This window comes from Nicrophorus vespilloides, unplaced genomic scaffold, assembly GCF_001412225.1.
Source record: "Nicrophorus vespilloides isolate i.1.1-1 unplaced genomic scaffold, Nicve_v1.0, whole genome shotgun sequence".
NCBI lineage: Eukaryota > Metazoa > Arthropoda > Insecta > Coleoptera > Silphidae > Nicrophorus > Nicrophorus vespilloides.
The window spans coordinates 23150-46654 of record NW_017096992.1 but is presented as its reverse complement, the minus strand read 5'-3'; the positions used below and the strand labels follow the sequence as shown (position 1 = coordinate 46654).

Below are 23505 nucleotides of genomic sequence, written 5' to 3'. Positions count from 1 at the left end.
CACTTAGCGGAATGGAAAAGGAGTCTCGTACAAAGAAAGGATAAATATTGGAAGGCGCAATCAGAGTTGCGGCCCATTACGGAGTTGCATTAGAGTGCAGGAAGATTGTTGTCCGTTTCCATCCGGCCAGATGCGGAGCGACTGACTTCCCGTCTTCGTTCCTCCACTCCGACTCTGTCTGGTCTCTTCCTTCCGGCAAGTTGATACGCATTCCACCAGTTAACCAGTTACAAGCCATAAAATCCAGATTAAGTCCATTGCTTCTGAGGCCGAAAGGAAAGGAAAGAGGTCGACCGGACGTTGCTTTCTTGCGGATCGATCTGCGTGCACTTTGTAGACACATCCCGGGAGGGAACGAATAAAAGTGATGTAAAAGTGGCGTTCATCTGATAAACGCTTTCACTTCCAACGTCGAAGATTTAATTAAGTTGTCTCCGATAATCTAAACGGCCTTTTCCTCCTCTGCTCCTCCGCAGACAGCACCATCTGAGCAAGTCAATCGCTCGCGAGATAACACCCCCCGAACTCACGACAACTTAGGTATTATTGCAACTGTTTTCCTTATCTTGCCGCAGCCAGAGCTCCCTCCCGCGCCCCGTTCGCAATCTTTTGCAGCTGACACGTCCGGAAAAGGTCTATCAAGAAAAGTGAGTGCGAGAGAAAGGAAATACTATAGATATATTTATATATATTGAGAGAGAGAAGATGAGAAAAAATGAAAAGCCCACAGCTCCAAATATGTCTTCTCGCAAGTTTACTATAGCAGACCAGATGTCTCTAAACTACTACTACTACTACCGCCATAAATCCGACGTAAACAGCTTTCCCCTTTTTTTTCTAATAAATTATTGATTATCTCCACCAACAAATCAATGTAATACAACAACTTATTCGCTTATCCCGAATCATTTCTAATAAAAAAATAAAACAGTATACAACAACAACCATTTAGAACGTTTATATAATATATTTTTACTGTAGTATCTACAAATATATATAAATAAATAGACTGATGGGACAAAGTTAACTGTTACAATAACTTTTTTGATATTGTTACAACTGATACATATAAAATAAAAATGATAGGACACAGTACACTCCCTTGAGGTACATCATATACTATTAGAAATTTTATTAGAAAGATTCAAAATATAATACTTAACGAGCACCTCGCCTAACGAGCAAAATTAATTGTAAGAAACATGACATGCTGAAACGAGCGACGTTTCGCATAACGAGTGATGATGAGAAGAGAAGTTTTAAAATTTGTGTACAATTTGTGTATTTTGAATATGTTTCGCTATACGAGTAAAAATCCGGAAATTTTATTAACTAGTATTATGTTAGTGTATCTGATACTTATATAAAAAAAAAGACAGGTCAAAGGACTCAACCTTGGGGTACATCAAACAATTATAAAAAATAGTTTTAGGAAGATTATATTTATCAATAAATAAAGTGAAATCTATTACCTAATATTATATAGCCTAAGTAAAATAAATGATAGGTCCAAGTATATTTCCTTGGGGTACATCAGATACTATTATATTGATATTACTGAAAAAATGACATTAGTTGGTAAACGTAATATGTCTGGTTTGATGTTATTACAACTGATTCTTAAATAAGAGAAATGATAGGTCAAAGTACAATCCCTTGGGGTATTCCAGCTACTATAAGGAATAGGGGCTTATCCCAAATCATTTCTAATAAAAAAATAAAACAGTATACAAAAACAACCATTTAAAACGTTTATATAATATATTTTTATTGAACTATATACTAAATTATCTACAAATATACTGAAATAAATAGACTGATGGGACAAAGTTAACTGCTACAAATACTTTTTTGATGTTGTTACAACTGATACATATAAAACAAAAAATGATAGGATAAAGTACACTCCCTTGAGGTACATCATATACTATTAGAAATTTTATTAAAAAGATTCAAATTATAATACAGTGGAACCTCGCTTAACGAGCACCTCGCATAACGAGCAAAGTTAATTATAAGAAACATGACTTGCTTAACGAGCGACGTTTTGCACAACGAGTGACGATGAGAAGTGAAGTCCCGAATTGCGCGCCTGCTACATCATTTTTAAAACTTGTGTACACATGTTATGTGTATTTTGAATATGTTTCGCTATACGAGTAAAAGTCCGGAAATTTTGGAACGGATTAAACTTGTTAACCGAGGTTCCACTGTATTTATTAACTAGTATTACGTTAGTGTATCTGATACTTATATAAAAAAAAGACAGGTTAAAGAACTCAATCTTGGGGTACATCAAACAATTATAAAAATAGTTTTAGGAAAATTATATTTATCAATAAATGATGTGAAATCTGTTACCTAATATTAAATTAGTATTACCCTAAATAAAATAAATGATAAGTCCAAGTATATTTCCTTGGGGTACATCAACTACTATTATATTGATATTACTGAAAATATGACATTAGTTGGTAAACGTTACGTGTCTGGTTTGATGTTATTACAACTGATTCTTAAATAAGAGAAATGATAAGTCAAAGTACAATCCCTTGGGGTATTCCCACTACTATAAGGAATAGGGGCTTATCCCAAATCATTTCTAATAAAAAATAAAACAACCATTGAGAATATTTATATAATATATTTTTATTGAACTATATACTAAAGTATCTACAAATATACTTAAATAAATAGACTGATGGGACAAAGTTAACTGCTACAAATACTTTTTTGATGTTGTCACAACTGATACATATAAAATAAAAATGATAGGACAAAGTACACTCCCTTGAGGTACAGCATATACTATTAGAAATTTTATTAAAAGATTCAAAATATAATACGTAATGCGTAACGAGCATTTCGCTTAACGAGCAAAATTAATTATAAGAAACATGACTCGCTTAACAAGCGACGTTTTGAATAACGAGTGACGTTGAGAAGAAAAGTCCCGAATTGCGCGCCTGCTATATCATTTTTAAAAGTCGTGTACACTTATTGTGTGTATTTTAAATATGTTTCGCTATACGAGTAAAAATCCGGAAATTTTGGAACGGATTAAACTCGTTAAGCGAGGTTCCACTGTATTTAATAACTAGTATTACGTTAGTGTATCTGATACTTATAAAAATATTATATAAAAAATAACGGTCAAAGGACTCAACCTTGGGGTACATCAAATAATTATAAAAATAGTTTTAGGAAGATTATATTTATCAATAAATTAAGTGAAATCTATTACCTAATATTAAATTATTATATACCCTAAGTAAAATAAATGATAGGTCCAAGTATATTTCCTTGGGGTACATCAGATACTATTATATTGATATTACTGAAAAATGACATTAGCTGGTAAACGTAATATGTCTGGTTTGATGTTATTACAACTGATTCTTAAATAAGAGAAATGATAGGTCAAAGTACAATCCCTTGGGGTATTCCAGCCGCTATAAGGAATAGGGGAGTGTATTTTTTTCTTGATTTTATAAAAAGTATTTTTTTTCTGAAACATCAATTTCTTTGCAAAAATATCTACAAATTTATTATAAATATTTTATTTAAATTCAAAACTCTTAAATTAACAGTAAACTAAAATTGGATGTCGGAAGGACACCTAATAAAAACAGTTCCAACATATCCAGTCCCATCGATCGAGGACATAAATTTCGTAATCCGCAATAACATTTTAAGAGTTCCTCTGCTGCATCTCCCAGTTGACACGTTCCGTAAATACCGTTTTATACGTTACCCAGCCAACTGCAAACACTCATTGTTTATTTCGCAAAGGATATTTATTTACTCACTGCGTTCACAAATTTAACAATTACAGCGAAATACGACATCGTCTGCGCAATAATTACCGAAAGCCTCAGTTTCGAGATAGAATAGTCAACGTAACTGAAAATTTTACGGCGCTTGTAAATTTTCCATCCTGAAGAATAGTTTCATCTTCTTTTTTTTTTCGATAGCATCAATTTCGATAAATTTATATTTTATATTTGTCCGGTCGTAAAGTTCCTAAATCCGCGGTCGCAATTCATTCCTAGCTTTATTAAAGTTTTATTTTGAAATTATTGCTAGTTTTATTGAAAGGAGTCGTCGAACCGAATTGAAACACATAAATCGTATGCATATCTTCCGGTTTATTATATTTCTAATATATTATCTTTATTCAATAAGATTACAATTTTATTAAAGTGAGAATTTGTTAATTTAGATTAGATTTTATTAACATATTTTCTTTGTTTTAAAGGAAATTTTATATTTTCAGTTTACTGAAAACATTAAGGTTTTCAAGAAGAACATTTCAGCAATTGTAGAATGCAACTCCAATAAATAGTTGCTTGTCTCTATAGACAAATACTGTACAAAATTGTAAAAGTTGATAAAATGTATATTTTTTTTATCTCTTTTATTATATAATAAATATAATCAAAGGAACAGATTTTCAAATACAAATAATTTATTTTGTTTGTTGCGGTGACTAAAAGAGAGATAAGTATTAATAGGATGATCATTAAAATACACCAAAGCTAAGTTAACCGAACCGGTCGGTTTCCAGCTTCAACTTGCGAATTTAATTTTCCCGCTTTTTCTTTTGTCCCGTGTACATTTCTATATCTGAACTCGCCGAGAGTTTTCGTTTACATAAATTATATTATCTCTTGAGGAGCGTCACTTGGTTTTAATTGCGTTTCGCCGGAAAGTTTTCCATCAATTATAATTCTCAAACGTCGCTTCCCGTCGATATCCAGATTTCCGCAATTAACGCTTTCCAAACTTTGCAAATCCCAGTTTAATATAAATGAACAAAAAAAAAAGGATTTGAAATAGATTTGTTCATAATTATATAATAAAAATCGTTTGTTTTCTTATAATTTTGACAACTTTGACAAGTATTAGTGTCACATATACCAACTGTACTATTCACTTGTAACTACTATAAACACATCATTTACTTTAAATGCGCTACTTGACAAATTACTTTGCGTTTAAATAGTAATTAATAATTGCAATGACAGATGTCATTAATTTGTTATATTAATATTTTGACAGCTGTCAGATTCTGTTAATATAAAAACGTCATACTAAAGATACTATTTCAAAGATTTTAATAAATACTATAATAAATGTGTAGAATAAGTGTAATATGATTATACTAATAGTAAATTTATTACAAGTTTGACAAATATTAGCGTCATTTTTATAAACTATAAAGTAACTTGTAGTAAATTGTTATAGAATTAACTACATTTTTCATCACGTACTTTAAACGCACTTTTTGGCAAGTTACTTTACGTTTGTAGCCATCTTAAATAGTAATTAATAATTGCAAATATATATATGACAGATGTCATTAATTACTTATCTTAATATTTTGACAGCTGTCGGATTATGTTAATACAAAAACGTCATATTAAAGATACTTGAAAAAGCAAAGTTTTTAACAAATACTATAATAAATGTGTAGAATAAGTGTAATATGATTATACTAACAGTAAATTTATGACAATTTTGACAAATAGTAACGACATTTTTATAAACTATAAAGTAACTTGTAGCAACTTGTTATACAACTAACTACATAACTCGCTATTTGGCAAGTTACTTTACGTTTGTAGCCAACTTAAATAGTAATTAATAATTGTAAATATATGACAAATGTCATTAATATTGTGACAGCTGTCAGATTAAGTTATGTAATGTCAGACAAAAAATACTATTTTATTCAAAAAGCAAATACTACTATAAAATTTGTGGAACAAGAGTAATATGAATATTCTGAAAGTTAATTGATTCTGTATTTAATGTATGTTATTAATGAAATTAAGATTACGTAAATGGTTTCATGTTTCGTTTTAGAATAAGTCCGTGCTTTAATTAACAAAATGTAATCGTGCGTAATTAAAGGACATCCAAAATTGCATGCGTGACGCTTCATCCGTTTAGGTTTTTAGGGTGGGAGCAGGGTGGTAAAGATGATGATGATGGTAAGGACAAGGGTGTTTTGAAAATGCGGCCATCCACCCCGACGTGTCGTCTCCCCTTTTTGTATGTTGGCATTTTGCGTGTGGACTATACATATACCAAACCTCTTCTACCTCCATCCACCATCCTCCACCCTTCGCTCTCATCTCGATTAGTACCGTGCCGTTCTCTACCCATTCACGTCCTTTCCTTTCTCCAAGGAGACGACACGGGATGTCATTAAAGCGAACGATTCCGCAATTGCGCGCAACCCAAATCATGTCTCCCATTGAAACACACTCAAGTTTAAGAACAAAACTATTACGAAACGGGATGAGGGGTGGGGAGTTGGAGGAACGACAGTTGATTATGTGCAAAATCTACAATTGAAATTCAAAGACACGAGTCTGTGTCTATGTTTGTCTACTTTTGCTCACGCACACACGTAAATTATGGAGCAAATATTTTCGTTGACTTGGATTTTGTAATTGTACAAAGCATCATCATCGTTACTTTCTCTCCACGTTTGTTTGTCTTAAGGGTACTTGGATGTTTCCAGTTTACTGGAGATCTTGTGTCAAGGTTTATCCTCTTTCTCGACCACTTCAACGAGACTAGTGTTAAGACTTTTTCATCCACCAAATCGTCTTAATTTTCATTTCAAGTATATACTTTGTGTAAAGCTTATTAACAGCAATCTTAAACATTGTTGATGTTACGTCTTAGAATTTTTGTTACATAATTTAATAAAATATATAAATATAAAAAAGTGGAGTCAATATTGGTTACTTTTAAAGAAATTTCATCCACCATATCATCATCATATTTATTTCAAGTATATACTTTGTGTAAATTAACAAAATTCTTAAACAATGGTTATTTTATAAAGAAAACAACAGTGAATTGTATAATAGTACAAAATAAAGATAATTCAACAAAAATTAAAGCAAAATATTCTTTGCAAATGAAAAAAAAAAAGATGAAGAAAACGTCGGTGAGTTTAAATAATTGGCATACTTCGCGCGAAGTATGCCAGAATCGAGAGTTCTTCTACTCTATTAAGAACTCAATTAAGAATATAATCCGGAGGCTCGTGATTCGCCCACCTTTAATAAACATTCGAAGACGACTGCTTGCGAATATTCATTAAGTCGCGCTAAACATTTTATTAGCGAAATATCCTGTGAGCGAATTCCGACAGGATATTGTCGGGATCGGGGGAGGAAAACCAACCCTCCGACATCTCCTCCTCCTCTACCACCCCTTCACATCAGAATGCTTATTTCACCTGTCGATATTCCTAATTTTCTCGCGGCAGGAAGCGGCGCGGAAAGTTTAATTTCCATAATATCCTTCCTCTCTCTCTCTTTGCCCATCCAATTCATCCAGTTCAGTTTTTTTTTTGCTACTCGCCTCGTACTTTCCTGTTCCCGTTTCGAATCCCCGGGACGAAGGCAATTTCAATCCGGCCAAGTCAACGCGGAACGCCAACATCCATAAAAACCACCCTAAATCAATAATTGGAAAATGCGATTTATCGCTTATATTGCATAAAATCTGTGCCAGAAGGAAATGGAGAACGGGTTTCACCACCCCCCCATCAGATGGATGGAGGTGAATTAATCAATGTGTATCTCGCTCAGCCTATTTCATTTATTTATTTGTTTCCTCCTCTCATTCTCTCTGCTGTCTGTTGTTCATCCCCGTTTTTTTTTCTTCTTTACTTGTTTGTTCTGTGTATTATAAATGGGTGAATATTAATAACGGTTCGCGAGCTGCGAACGAAATAAAGCAAATCTCTGGGCATTCAACAGTAAATGAAGCGTAATCCTTCGACTTATTATTCCATCCGAGACAATTCTTCGCTGCCCTCTATCTCCACGAACTTCTTTTTTTCTCTCTTGTCTGTAACGCAATAAATCAGTTTCTCATCTCTCTCGCCGCAGGAAGATAATACCTTGCCGTTTTTATTGTATCAAACAACAATCTGCTTGGTTTTTCTCATTACGTAATGTTTATAAGTTTGACAACACTAAACACAGAAAAGTAATACTGTTCAAAAACTATACACAAAGTAATATTTATTTGCAATGCAAAAATTCTAATATTATTAATATAATTTGTTATTCTCATTACGTAATGCAGCGTTTTCCAAACTGTGAGGTGCGCCNATTGATTTACTCGAAAACTATAATAGATAGAATGAATCCAATATATGTATATGACAGCTGAATGTTTGGGGAATCCAGCAAGTATTGATACATTCCTGTGCTCTTATCCATATTGCTGTAATACACGTTCAAAGTGGAAAAATTGAAATGAGAACGTTCGAAAAAGCAGTGTTTTCACATTTCATTGATTTACTCGAAAACTATAATAGATTCAATATATACATATGAAAGCTGAATGTTTGGGGAATGTAACAAGTATAGATACATTCCTTATCTTATATTGCTGTAATACGCGTTCCTTTATGAAATGGAGGGCAGTGGGGAGGCGTCAAATGATTACATACTTTTGAGGGAGGCGTACTAACATCAAGTTTGGAAACCACTGACGTAATGTAAATACATTTCATAACGTTCAAAACAAAACATACTTATTATGAATTTTTTTTTAAGATGTCATATTGAGATGTTTGTTTTGTAATGTTGACAATGTTGCTGTTACATAGAAGAAGACGTAAATGTTTAAGAACTTTTCTGTAAGAATTTGCTTAAGGAATGTCTGTTCGTGCATGCATTTGCATAAGAAAAGCAAAGGTATTTCTGTTGTTTCTCAAATGACTTTGTTCGAGAGTAAAGTTTGGCACCTTTGAAAAGGCGTGGGTGATGCATGGATGAGGGCTGCTTAAAAACTGTTGTTTTCAAAAGTAAATGGGTTTTTACTCTTAATTGCGGTTCACGTAGAGAAGAATATTGCGATGTTTTTGGGCGGAAAGTTTAAGAGGTTATTGTCGTGTTTCAATAGGATCCCGCAAATGTAAAGCAGACAATTTAGAAGTGTCAGGACAAAAGCTCATATTCCGCGGAGGCGGCGTCGGTTGCGGCAGTTAAAACTAGGAGGAGGAGGACTAAGGAAGGGAGAGTTTTCCCCCCCAGATGTTCGGAGATATATCACGCGGGGGATGCAGAAGACGGGGGGCACGCAGAGCACGCATCCATCTCCTTAAATGACAACGGCGTCGCGGCGCGCTCAGAAAACCAATAATACTTACCTCGTTCCCCGCCCTTCGGCTGCTGCCGTTATCCCGAAGGCTTCGCCGCCGCCGTCTTCAAGACTTGTCAGAACCTTTAAACATGGAGATTAGATGCAGGTCTTTGCGTGGTTTCTGGAGGATATCTGGTCACAAATCGGGGGTCGAGCCGTAGTAACAAAGGCATCGGGAATCACGGTCCGCTTGACCGGGAACATCATAAATCTGGGCCCAAATCCGGGATAAGGATACCTTGACAACGTGTACCCTGCCATCCTGCACAAAACGTTAAGCCAGTTGCCCATGAAATATTCATCCCCTGCACTTTATTTCCTCCCTCCCTTTCCTTGAGAATTTGCAATTTTAAATTCCAGATAATATCACCACCATCGACTAATTCCCTTCTTCCTTGGGAATGATGAAAACTTCGAATATTACTTATGGTGATGGCCAATCTTCCCATCCCCTAGCAGAGCGCGCACAGAACCTTGTTTCATGTCTCTCAGGCATTCGGGAGGCGACCGCTTGACTTTATTAAACCAATTATTGGACTTTGTAACTTTCGGGCAAATTTATATGAACATTAATTAAGTGGCGACGACAAATCATATCACGAACCGAACGGCCTCTCTCAAAGATGCCCCTACGTGCAGCCACCCTTCAATCCCGTAGCCGCGAAACTCGCTCGAAAACTATTTCAATATCGTTTTCGTTTGCATTACAGGGACCGCAGTTCTTTGTGTCCGATATGCCGCAAATGCCATTAAATTACATTAAATGTTTGCTATCCGTATATGTTTGCCTTTGTGGACTTCCTCCACTCAAAAGAAACCAAAATCGATCGATTCCCATTAAATTAAAGCATATTTCACAACGAATATTATTTCAAGATTCAATCCGCACTCAAATTTAATTTAATTTCAAGATGTTAAATATCATTTTAATTAATATTAGCACTCTATATTAATTAAATTAATATCAAACACAAATACACTCATAATATTTTTTATATATGATGTAATTAACAAACGTAGTTTTATAGAAATTAAAAAATTAAAACATTGCAAAGGTAAGATTTTAAGCTTTAATTTGAGTATAAGATGCTTTAATTAGGTGGCTCAATTCACGAAATCATCTCAGAGGGCTGATTCAAATTGTCTAAATATGGTTCTGTTGAAGTACGTAAGTATCCTACGTGGTTGAAAAAAAAATGACGACAAAAAAAAAGGTGAGACATTCAGCTTTAATTTGAGTGTAAGACGATGTAATTATCTTCAGTGGTTCTCGAGTAATTCACTAACAACTGAAGACATAGATCTTCAACGTACTGAAAATTACGTAAGTTTTTTTTTACATAACGTATTGAAATATTGTAGAATATTAAATAAAATCATAATAAAGTTCATTGGTTTTCGAGTTATTAACGAAAATCGTTTTTTTTTTCTCTATCAAATTGCAATTTTAAAAAAAATTCCATGGCAATTGGACAACATTTTCAGTAAATTTCAAGCAGATTAAAATCGAAGCTAAAATCGTTTCAGTGGGATCATTCAAAAGGTGGCGGTCTCCAGTTTATGGTTATTGTTGAATTATGTAATCATCCTGCGTGGTTATCCTGAAATTAAATAAAAGCTATAGACTGTACATTTGCAATATTGATAGATTAAATAACTCGTTTAAGAAGAACAGATTAAGTCACCAACTTCTACATAAGCTTTATGAAAAGGGAAGTCTTTTGTCTTTAAATTAGATGCTATATGATCTAATTATCATATGTGGTTGTAGAGCAATTATATAAAACATGAAAACACAAAAATTGAAAATAAATAATATTATTACTTTCTTAATTAAATAATATCACTACGTTCTCAATTTAATTTAAGTTAAATACTCAAGTTGAGAATATTCTCTTATTCGCTCTTCATAATGCAAAACTTTTTGCATTATGCAGATACTCATAATTCTTGTTGCATTGTCGAGTATTTAAATGCTAAATTACATTAAAAGTGGGACAGTGGGATGAATTTTCTTCTTGGTGGGAAAATGTTTTGAAAGCCGGTTGAAAGCCCTCGACCGTAATTTTAAAAGCTTTCTCAGATAAACATTTTATCTTTGACGGCATCACCATTTTACCGGAAGTTTCGATGACGTTTGCAAACCACGATTTTACTTTTGCTCGCATCAAATTATTTAAAAAAAATAACATATTTCATTGTGATCATATTGATATTTTATATAAATCATGAATTGTCTGTCAATCAATAAAATTGAGTTTTGCTTCTTCATTTCCTTGCTAAAAGTTGTCTTTAATTATCTTGAAGATGGTCAAATTGATGATGAGATAGAAAAGTAAGTGGAAAAACGTCTTGCACTATATGTAATGACCCTAACCACGATTTTACTTTTGCTCACATCAAATTATTTAAAAAATAACATATTTCATTGTGATGTCAATCAATAAAATTGAATTTTGCTTCTTCTTCAAATATGGATTCATTTCATTGGTTAAAAGGTGTCTTTAATTATTTTGAAGATAGTCGAATTGATGATGAGAAGAAATAAAAGTAAGTAGAAAAACTTCTTGCACTTTATGTAATGATCCTAATGGATCAAACCTTAAATCCTACAAATCTTTGAATTGCCTTGTACAGAACTGAGCCGAACATCTTCCATGCGCCTAAGCAGATAAAATCAGTGCGTTTTCTACGGGGCTTAGGGAATGCCAACGCTCTGACAAATGGTTTAATTAAATTATTTCCGAAAGTCCCCCTTCCTCGAGTGTCCTCATAAAGAACGACAGCAAGGAATGTCTCTCTGCACTTGCATTCAATTTTTCAAAACTTATTAATTCCGAATTCCTCGAAGGGCCTCCAAACACATACACACATCACAGAGAGAGAGAGAGTGAGAGAAGGGAAAAAATCCCGTTTTTGTTTGTTCGAGTTTTTCCCCTTCGTGCATTTACTTTTTCGCGTAATAAATTACGCCGTCCGTGAACATCAATTTCAATCCGTGGAATAAGAAGGGAGCGAAAAATAATGGGCGAACCATTGTCGGAATGTTCTTTACGTGCTGAATTTTAAAATGTTTCGAGTTCCTTTTTTTTTTTATTATTTTGTTACGTTTTCTTTTTGTTCGTTCTTTGCCTCATTGAAATTTTCTTAACGATTTTGACCGGTTTTCAATTCTCACCTTTTGGACCAGTTTTCGATTTGCCATTGTAACGAAATGAAGAAAATTGTACAGCATTATTAAAATAAGTAAAAAGTAAAGAAATATGAAATTAACTTAAATGTTAAAACATTCGAATATTTATAATAAAAAGCAGGAATGGAAATGAACTGAAAAATCGATATTTAATTAATGAAAACTATAATTTAAGTTGTATATACTGAAAATTAAGTTCGTTTTTTTTTTACATAATATTGCGGATTATGCAATAAAATCATAATAAAGTTAATTAGTTTTCGAGTTATTAGTTATTAACGAAAAACATTTTTTTCCTATCAAGAAATATGAAATTAACTTAAATGTTAAAATATTTATAATAATATTTATAATAATAAGGGAATGGAAATGAACTGAAAAATCGATATTTAATTAATGAAAACTATAATTGAAGTTGTATAATACATAGATCAAAGCTAATTATTTAAACTGCGTCCTGTTTAACATTTACACTTCGAGGCGTACATCTGTTTGGTCTCTAAACCACGAGATGTTACCGAAGTTCACTTTTGATTACACTTAATGTGTGTTTACTACTGGAAGTTGCACTATATACTCTTGCTAATAGCAATAACTTTGTAGGTGGTGGGATATAATTATACCTAACTCGGATCATTACTTTATATATAAAACACAAAATGTAATAGTTTTAACTCATTTTAACATTAGATTATCGATTTATTCTTCATACTTATCGAGTTACATGATAAAATTGCAATAAACGTTTATTGAAATTTGAAAATTAATTACAGGAAAACGAAAAATGCTATAAACACGATTCTTGGCGCGTTTTAAAGACTACAGTTTTTTCTTAAATTTGATTATTTAATAAACATTGTGCTGTTGATGGTTCTTGAGTTATATAACAAAATGTAAAGACACGTTTTATGTTATTTAAAACTTTATTGCAGATTATAGGATTATATTAAATTTCATAAATATAAATAAACATTTAATTCTCTCTAATATTAGCTTACTTTTCATTATAACTGTGTAAATAGTGATGCTTTTATGTAAGTCTTTAATATATTAATGAATCATTTCTTCAATTCTACATAAATCATGCAATTAGTTATATGCATGTACAGTTTCCAATTTAATTAAATATTCAGTTTGAAATGTAAATTTCAAGTAATTAATCATGTTCGAAACTTCGGCGTTATGCAACGATCCTTCACGTTACGCCACTGTACCGAACCTGTTTGAATCCCAGCCCAGCTGGAGTTTGGCAACTATTTTGGCGGCAAAAAGTTTCACACGTTGCGTTTGTAAATATAATGGAATTCGGTGTTGTTTGGTGAAGTGTCTTCGTGAAGTTTACGCATGAGTTTAATTTATATTCAGTTTTACGTGCCTTGAGTGAACAACAATAAACTTGTAAAGTCTTCGAATGTTTCATTGAATGTTTTCTTTACATTCATAACCTTACATTCGTTCCTCCACAACAAGTTGATCATGTCCACATTACTGTCAGCCGAGCTGGTGGCAACCTGCAACAGTTTGGGTTATTACAATGCAGAGTCAGATAAGTACTTGGCCGATGACAACACGCAGGAGAGTGTCAAAGATCTGATCCGATACTTGAGGAGAGATGATGGATCTCATGATATCCGCAGGCAGCTGGGGGAGACCAAAGTGGTCCAGACTGATTTGCTGCCGCTGCTGAAGAATTATTGGGAAGAGACTGAACTGTTTGATACATTGTTAAGGTAAATTTGATTGATATTGATTATTGGGTTTTTATGCATTTGTGGTTTTAGGTTATTGGTGAATTTAACAACTCCGGCTCTGATGTTGTGGGAGGAGGAGATGCCCAAGGAGTTGGCTCCTCGGAATCATTACTTGCAGATCGAGGAACATTTGCAATCATATAAAGAGGCTTTTGTCGATGAAGCTGTTTGGGCTGTGCTTAGCTCAAGGATCAGCAAAATCTTGGAAATGGTATGTCAATATACAGTGTATAAGTGAAATAATATTAAATATATTATTTCTTAAATACAGTAGAACCTCGCTTAACGAGTTTAATCCGATCCAAAATTTCCGGATTTTTACTCGCAATCCGGGACTTCTCTTCTCATCGTCACTCGTTATGAGAAACGTCGCTCGTTAAGCGAGTCATTTTTCTTACAATTCATTTTGTTCGTTAAGCGAGGTTCCACTGTAGTTGAAATGAAGAATCCATGACTAACGCTATTTTGATTATAAAATTTGTATAAAAAATTTGTGTAGTCCACAAAGGAAGTAATTGGGAAATGATTTAAAGTTAATTTGAAACATATATTGTTTAAATAAATAAAAATCCATGACTGAAGCTATTTGGGATCTAAATGAATGATCATAAAATGTGGATTTATAACGCAGTGTAAATAGTAGAACAATATCAAGCAATTTCGAGCGAATCGATAAGTATTACAAACGTATAAATTCGGTAGTCCATGAAGCAAGTAATTGGGAAATGATTTTAAGTCCCAATTCGTTCACAATTGTACACTATTCTCTCGTTTTTTTTTTTGTGTGATCGCGCGGGCGTTTCGCATTCGCACAGTGATCCGCTTTAATGCTCTAATTAATAGCCGCACATTAAATCATCCGAAATGCGGTTTAATGTGTTAGAGTTTTATTCCCGTTGGCAATAATATTTTGCACGCTATTTAATAATTAATTGGCGGATCCCCGGTGCGCGCCAATTCGCATCGTCCGTGCATTTATTTATCCCCGGTATTTATTTTTTATTCGCTGGTTCGTCGTTCCAATTTCACGTTTTTGCATTGCATTTCATTTTTGGGCACTGCCACTGCCCGTGCAATTGCATTTACCCCCCCTTCGTTCACGTTAAAAACGTTTCAATTTTAATCCAATCCGGCCTTTAAATTCCGGTTTAAATGTTTTATGCCCGTTGAATTATGTTTATACAGATATTGCACATCGATTTTAATGGACTCAATTAGTGTAAACTAGATATAATATGTACATAAAATACATTCGACGTTATTATATGAATTCCAAAAACTTTTTTTTTCTCTCTCTCTCTTTTCACTTCTGTAAACGATTGATGTCGACCGAAATGTAAATACTTATAATTTAGAATTGAACGGAAAGTAAAAGAAAACACACGGAGGAATCCTTAATTAGTGATTTAATTACGAGGCGCCGCCTTTGAACTCTAATTAATTGGCTTTGCCGTGGGAGATGTTTTCGCGTTCTTTTATGCTTGCCGCTGCTTCATTTCTTCTCTTCTACGCTTCTCTCCTGTTCGGAGTACTTTTGCAGCCCCGGGAAAAACTCAAGTTCCTTTTTCAGCCGTTTTCAATTACAGTAGTATTCCCGAATTTACTTTCCATCAATGTTTTAATTTTTTTTCTTCTTCCAATCGAATCATGTACATTTCAACATTTCAAGCCAATTTTCACACAGAAATAAATATTTACAAAGAGGCACTCCCAATAATATTTTCTCAATCTCCAATTCAAAACTCATAACAAATCGCAGTTTTGATTTATTTTATAGACATTTTTGCTGCAATTTAGTTGTTTTTCTTTAACCCTTTCCAGCCCTTGTCTTTTCCAAACAGAACTTCTTCAATCGTAAGAAACATTTTACCTGATTTTTCTAATTATTCAGCATTACCTACTGTTAAAAATACATCTAGCTTCAATTCACATTAGTTGCTGCCAACAGTTTCAATCGTCGAGAGACAAAATTGAATTTAGAATTAATTATTCCATTTTGGAATCACTGGGCTAGAAAGGGTTAATTATGACAATTAATACAATACAATTTATCGTGTTTAATGGATGGAGTTCTGGGCACAGCGGAATATTGTCTGGTATTGTCGTTGTCGAATAGTTGGGAATTTATTGAAATTCGTTTGGTTTTACATAACTTTATTCGTTACTTGGTCGATTTAAGATTTATCTGAGACTGTGCTCATCATATTAAGATTCTTATAAGACTATGTCCATCTTATTAAGGTTTTACTGAGACTAATTATAAATACTTATTCTACTTACAAAGTTAATTCTTATTAATACGGGGTGGGAGTTGTGATTGGGAGTAGGGTTTGTTTATATTGATGATTAAGCGTTCCCACGCGATTCGGCTTTGATGGTTTTGTTTATTATAAGACCGAGACAAAATCATATGCATTTGTTTACATGAAAAAGATGATTGATTACGATTATACCTGTAATGATCATTATGTGTTTATAAAAAGGACTTGAATTCGGAGTAAAAGTATAGGAGTATCGATGGGAATTCACTTGCCATCATTGTTTTAATTTTTGTTTTCTTTCAATCGAATCATGTAGATTTAAACATTTCAAGCCAATTTTCACACAGAAATAAATATTTACAAAGAGGCACTCCCCATAATATTTTTCAATCTCCAATTCCAAACTCATAACTAATTGAATCGCAGTTTTTATTTATTTTAAGGACATTTTTGCTACAATTTAGTTGTTTTTCTTTAACCCTTTCCAGCCCTTGTCTTTTTCAAACAGAACTTCTTCAATCGTAAGAAACATTTTACCTGATTTTTCTAATTATTCAACATTACCTACTGTTAAAAATACATCTAGCTTCAATTCACATTAGTTGCTGCCAACAGTTTCAATCGTCGAAAGACAAAATTGAATTTAGAATTAATTATTCCATTTTGGAAAGGGTTAATTATGACAATTAATACAATACAATTTATCGTGTTCAATGGATGGAGTTCTGGGCATATTGTCTGGTTTTGTCGTTGTGGAACCTCAATAGTTGGGAATTTATTGAAATTCGTTTGGTTTTACATAACTTTATTCGTTACTTGGTCGATTTAAGATTCATCTGAGACTATGCTCATCATATTAAGATTGTTATAAGGCTATGTTCATCTTGTTAAGGTTTTACTGAGACTAATTCTACTTACAAAGTTAATTCGATTATACGTGTAATGATCATTATGTGTTTATAAAAAGGACTTGAATTTGGAGTAAAGGTATAGGAGTATTGATGGGAATGTTTACACTGGGTTCTCTTTGTTTATATTAAAGTATATCAAACTGGGATCACGGTGGAGATTCCTTTATGCTGATGTATATGTTTATATAATAATGCGACTAAGAGACTCTTTGGATGTCAATTATAATAATTATAATAATAATGGTTGAACACTACAAATTATTTTATTTTATTATTAACAATTGACAAGATATGTTTTGTGAATGATATGACAAAAGCAAGAATGTTTTAAATAAAGAATGTTTTTATTCAAGAAAATAATAATGAACTGTATATTTAAATATGTTTGCTTACAATCAGAGAAAATACTATTGTTTTTATACATTTTTTTCAATTGTTTATAAAATTCCACGGTGGAGTGAGGGAGTTGAAATATTTAATAATAAAAGTGGAAATAAATATTTGCTCGCAATATGTATATGCTTATGAGCATATAGAAAACGTGTTTTATTATTTACAGTTCATAACATTTTGTTACATTCATAAAATATCGTGTTTGTTTGTGTTTTATGTTTATTATTATTATTATTATGAAAAAAGAGAAATTACATATCCACATGGACACCGTTTCTACATTTTAACAAATAAAACAATACAAATTCATAAAATATTTTTTATTAATAGCTTTCTGTATTATTTTTGTTTCAATGTAATATAATTATTTTACTTCTATAGAAAAACATGTTTAATTAAAACATCTCCAATTTTTAAGAAATATTCAAAATCTAATGAAAATATGTTAAATATTGTTGACATGAATTTTATTTTTGTTAGAAATTAAGACTGTCGAGAGTGTAAAAATAAACAAACCCGGCGCATCCACTGAGTTGAAATTTTTCGCGTTGAAGTTTTTTTTTTAATTAAATTGGGATTAATTTAAATTTATCTGCGCCGAGAGTGATGCGGGAATGAAGCGTGGATAATAAGTGATTGTCCATAATTGAGGAGGGTAGATAGGAGCTTCGGAAAATTGGATAAAACATTGGTGGCGGAAATAAATTGTTTGGAAAGCTTGAGTGAGTAAGATTCGCGTTGTATTCGCGCTCGGTGTTAAGACTTTCTAGTAATCCCTAACCTTTTTTCGGAGATTTCCTTTTGTATTTTGTGTATATAGTTTTCTTTTCTGAGGACGTTAAGTGCCGGAGACTAGTGACCTAATTACCTGGTAGCGGTGGTCGGCCTGGAAGGAGAGCGATAAGGAGACTTTGCGAGGCTATTACGGCGTTAATTGGATGTTCGCCGCGTGGAAAGTTGGCGCGTATTTCTTTGCTGGATGTGTTGTACGTCTGCAAGACTTATTAAATATTCAGACGAGGGGGTAACCGCCTCCGAGCCACCCCTTCTCGGGCAAACGGCGGCGAGCACCTCACGACTCTCAGGGGGTGATTTATGCATCTTCCTGCTGCCAACATTCTTTGCCTCAGCATCCTGAGACCCACCCTACTCTCTTTCTCTCACTCGCCCTTCTCTTGGGACCGAACTTAAAATCCAATTTAGGTCGATTTTCCAGGTGGTTAATTATCCTTCTAACCAGTTTTCTCCCGCCGACAACTTATATTTTAATTAACTTTATTGAATTTCCGAAACATGCGCCACCGTCCATACACACAACCCATACATTCATTACGCGAAACGTCAAAAGAGCGACGGACCATTCATCATTCCGCCAACTGCAAAACGGGTTCGTACATCCCCGCTCCGAATGAAAGAAATCCGTGTGTTTAATCCGTGCGGATCTTAAAGTTTACGCAAGCCGAATCAATTCCGACGACGCTGTAACTGTCTGAATGCGAAAGCTCCATTCATCATATCCAAAATCCAATAGATGACATGTAACAATAAACCTGTAGATCCATCCGAACCAGAAATAAATGTTTACTTCTCGTTCCATCATGTTTTCTCTTTTAAAGAAGGCAACAAGAGTCCATTTGGAAAGTTTAATTCCTTCTTAATGACAACGAATTCATTTGCATCTTCAAGTAAAATTTCATACGTAAATAGTTTGTAACTAATGAAACGTTTTATATTCATAAAATCATGAAATTTTCATACAAATTCGTTCTTAATTACATATTTTGTTTATTTGATAATACATTTAATTAATGATCATTTTTGGTGTCCCAGGGTTAAGAAATCCTTGGACACCGTGGATTATCTCGTAGTTATGTCGTTGCGGAGTCTTAGAGGGGTTTATGAATATTAAATGCAATATTCTTAATTTAGTTTTATTGTATACATCGGAGTTTTATTGAGAAGTCAACTAAACAATAGTTGATCTCAGGTATTATTAACTAAGAGTTACATTCTGCTCTTAAGTTAGTGTTTACGAAGTAAGTGCTCTTCCTTGGACCCTCCAAGTAAGATCAACTTCTCCGTTCGGCCCCTTAGGTAAGACTTACCATCAGCCCGACTTCAGACTCTTTGACATTTAGACTTTAGACCCTCTTCCAGACTGCCTTTGTATTACATAAACATCCTATTTTATAGTAGGGAATTAACATAGTGGGAGTACAATATTTGGAAAGGANNNTAAGTCTTAATGACTTACATAAATAAACATGTATAAAATAATAAGGGCTAACATAATATAAACAATAACGGTTATACATAACACTTTCTTTCTAAAGTTTTTTTTTGTCAAAGTAATTTTCAGGTGAAAATGTTATTATTTCCGTAGGTCAGATAAACCGAAACGGTCGGATTATTACAGTTTTATATTGGTGCAGTAGTGCCCGAATTAAGGGATGAGAGGTAGCAGATCGGACAGTTAATTAAAACACGCGACCCTATGTTTGCAGTTGCATAATCCGCATCGCAAAGTACACAAGTGAAGCGATATTATTTATTGCTAAATGCGAGTTTTTAATTAAAATTTATTAATTGCGAATGCCGTTGTTGCCGCTGCTGCGTTTTTCCAGTTTGCTCTTCCTCTGTTTATCTCTCTGCACAACTCTATATATATATCCCTTTCCCATACTCGCGCTGTATGTGCTGCGCTATTTTTATGCGCTCGCTGCGCCCGCGTTCCACATCGGAAATTGGTAGGAATCATTTTGGAACTTTTTAATTAAAACGCGCAAAAAAAAATATATAGAACAACCTGCGACGTAATTAGATGTTATTACTAACGAAACTTTTATAATTACGCAAATGTAATGTCATGGTAATTTAAACCATTTTTTTGTATGCAGTTTATTTTTAATCAAAGTAGTTTAGCATCTTTCTAGATGAGAAAGATAATATAAAATATGATTTTACTAAAAATGAGATATCTGTGATATGTGTTGTGAAGATATACAACAGAAATGATCATGTGAAGTATGATCTTGAGATATTTTATTATAATAACACTTTTGTATGATATAATGGAATTGAAGTTAATACTGGAAATGTTTGTTCAACAAAAGAAATAAATCATAACTGAAATTGGATAAAGTTGATTAGTTGAAATTGAATGTAGTAATTTTCAATTAGTCGATGCGCCGTGTAGAGAGGCAAATGTTAATAGTATGAATCAAAAGGGTCGTTGCAGCAATGCTGTACATGCGTGTATTATTAATACTTGAAAGTCAAACAAAACGGATATGCTCGACTGAAGTATAGCTGTACTGCATTGAGGGAATATCAAAAAAAGGTAGTAATAACTCTGTGCTGTTGTTCTACAGGAGATAATCGAATTATCAAGCAAAGTACCAAAAATGTTTGCCCGACAACACAAATAAATCATAATTCAAATTAAACAAAGTTGGTTAGTTGAAATGGAATGGAGTAACTTTCAATTAATCAAACCCCCGCCATCCCGTATAAATGGAAAGTCAAACATTGATAACTGACTCTCCATTGTGTGTGTGCGTGTGTCCTGTGTCCATTTTTTAATTTCATTTGGAAGGGTGAAATTGCGTGTTTGCGCGAAATCCTCGCTCTCGCTCGATTCCCTTCCCTTCCTACGTAATTCAAATTTTAAAGCGTCGCCCTCTCTCCCCCAGTTTTATGTGATGTCATTTAGCGCTAATTAGAGCACCCTGGTTAAGACTGATAGCTCAGCCATGTGCATGATTAGTACGGCTAAAGGGGGTGTCCGGATGGACGAAAGGGAAGGAAGGGCTTTAATACAGCGTGCACGTCTTCTGATAAATCTGTTTCTCTGATTAGGACGTGGGCGAACGGGGCGACGACAATGGGATGATAATCGAGCGGATCCTTATTCTGATCAGGAATATTTTGTACGTTCCCGCGGACAGCGACGCGGAGAGGAGGCCGGACAACGATGCGAGCATCCACGATCAAGTGAGTGCTGTTTACGCCATTGGATGATTCAACTTTGGAACTGCAATTTCAGGTCCTCTGGGCGCTTCATCAATCCGGCATGCTGGATATCATCCTGTACATAAGTGGATCCGTCGCGGAGCGAGTATACTACATGCACGTAATGGAGATCCTGTCGTTTATGCTGCGTGAACAGAACGCCACACATCTGGCGCAGGCAGCCGTTCAGAGGAGTCATTCAGAGAAGATGCGAGACGAGGCCGAGCTCTTAGCCATCCGCCATCGCGAGAACAATCAGAAAGCCAACAAAGTTAAAAAGTTTTCTGGCGCTAGGTACACACATCAAATACCCACAATATTTCTCAACTTCTCAAATGTTTGATATTTCTAAATAATTATTTTGTGTATCTTTCAGTATTGAATTATTATGTTTTGTATTATTTTATTAACTTTGATATGCTTGTTTAGGCATAGTCGTTTCGGTGGTACGTTTGTGGTAAAAACCATGAAATCCATCAGCGAAAACGAGTTGATCTGTCATAAACCTCTGGATAAGATGGACGCGCTGAAGTTTGATGTTAACAAGACGATGTCGAAGATTCCGAAGAACCGTTTACCTGTACAGGAGCAAAACGCGGAACGTCGATCGGCTTTCAGCATCCGTCTCTTCTTGAAAGAATTTTGCGTGGAGTTCCTGAAAGGCGCCTACAATACTATGATGTACCACGTGAAAGGCCGCCTGGCCCGAGCCAAATCGCAACACAACGACGAATCCTATTACCTCTGGGCGCTGCGTTTCTTCATGGAGTTCAACAGGAGCTATAAATTCGAAGTCAAATTAGTTAGGTAATTCTCACAATTCACCCGTCTTCCCGAGTGATTTACCTTCCATTACCCGCCATTCCAGCGAAACGATGTCCGTGCAGGCGTTCCACTTCGTGCAGAAGCAGATGGAGACCTACTACGATATGCTCGCGATGGACAAGAAGAAAATCCGGCAATGGTCCAGACGACTGCATCTCTCGTTGCTCGCGTACAGGGAGCTTCTGATGACGCTCGCAGCTATGGACAAGTGTCCAGATGGTTCGGTGCGCGATTCCTCTAAGGTGATCAAGAGCAACGTGTTCTACGTGCCCGAATACAGGGAGTTTATCATCACGCTGCTCGTCAACTACGACGAGGTGAAAATGTCCAGGCAGTATCTGTTCGATCTACTCGAGGCGCAGCACGTCTTCTTCAAGCTGCTCGAGTCCCATTGCGGCGGAAAAACTGGACGCGTGGTCGTCCAGAACAGACTTAAACCGCAGAGGAAAAAGAAAGGTAAAAATTTCTGCTGGAACCTATTAATCACGCGCGTCCCGTCATCTTATACTCACTACACATATTTGACAAACGATGTAGGAAATTAATGATGCGTTAAATTGTTATTAGACGTAATAAATCATATCCAGAGATTGCAATACCAAGATAAAGGTCATTTTTTATTATTGCAATTTCATAATACTTATATTTTAATAATTTAATCTTTTGTACTCTCTACCTAAAACAGGATAATTTAGAGCAGTGGTTTTCAAACTTGATGTTACTACGCCTCCCTCAAAAGTATGTAATCATTTGGCGCCTCCCCATCCCCCTCCATTTCATAAAAGGAACGCGTATTACAGCAATATGGATAAGAGCATAGGAATGTATCTATACTTGATGGATTCCCCAAACATTCAGCTTTCATGCGCATATGCATATATTGCATTCATTCTATCTATTATAGTTTTCGAGTAAATCAATGAAATGTGAAAACACTGTTTTTCGAACGTTCTAATTTCAATTTTTCAATTTGAACG

General features: G+C 34.3%; 1 protein-coding gene across 1 annotated transcript in view; it reads left to right on the top strand.

Moving 5' to 3' along the window:
• Nucleotides 1-13641: 13641 nt before the first annotated feature.
• Nucleotides 13642-23505, top strand: part of LOC108558671 (protein timeless homolog) — a 12786-nt gene continuing 2922 nt past the window's right edge. Inside the window, exons 1-6 of the mRNA XM_017915658.1 lie at nt 13642-14106; nt 14158-14338; nt 21551-21685; nt 21738-21997; nt 22133-22510; nt 22572-22984. Of these exons, the coding sequence (XP_017771147.1) occupies nt 13853-14106; nt 14158-14338; nt 21551-21685; nt 21738-21997; nt 22133-22510; nt 22572-22984 (1621 nt within the window). The 5' untranslated portion in view covers nt 13642-13852. The remainder of the gene's footprint in view (nt 14107-14157; nt 14339-21550; nt 21686-21737; nt 21998-22132; nt 22511-22571; nt 22985-23505) is intronic.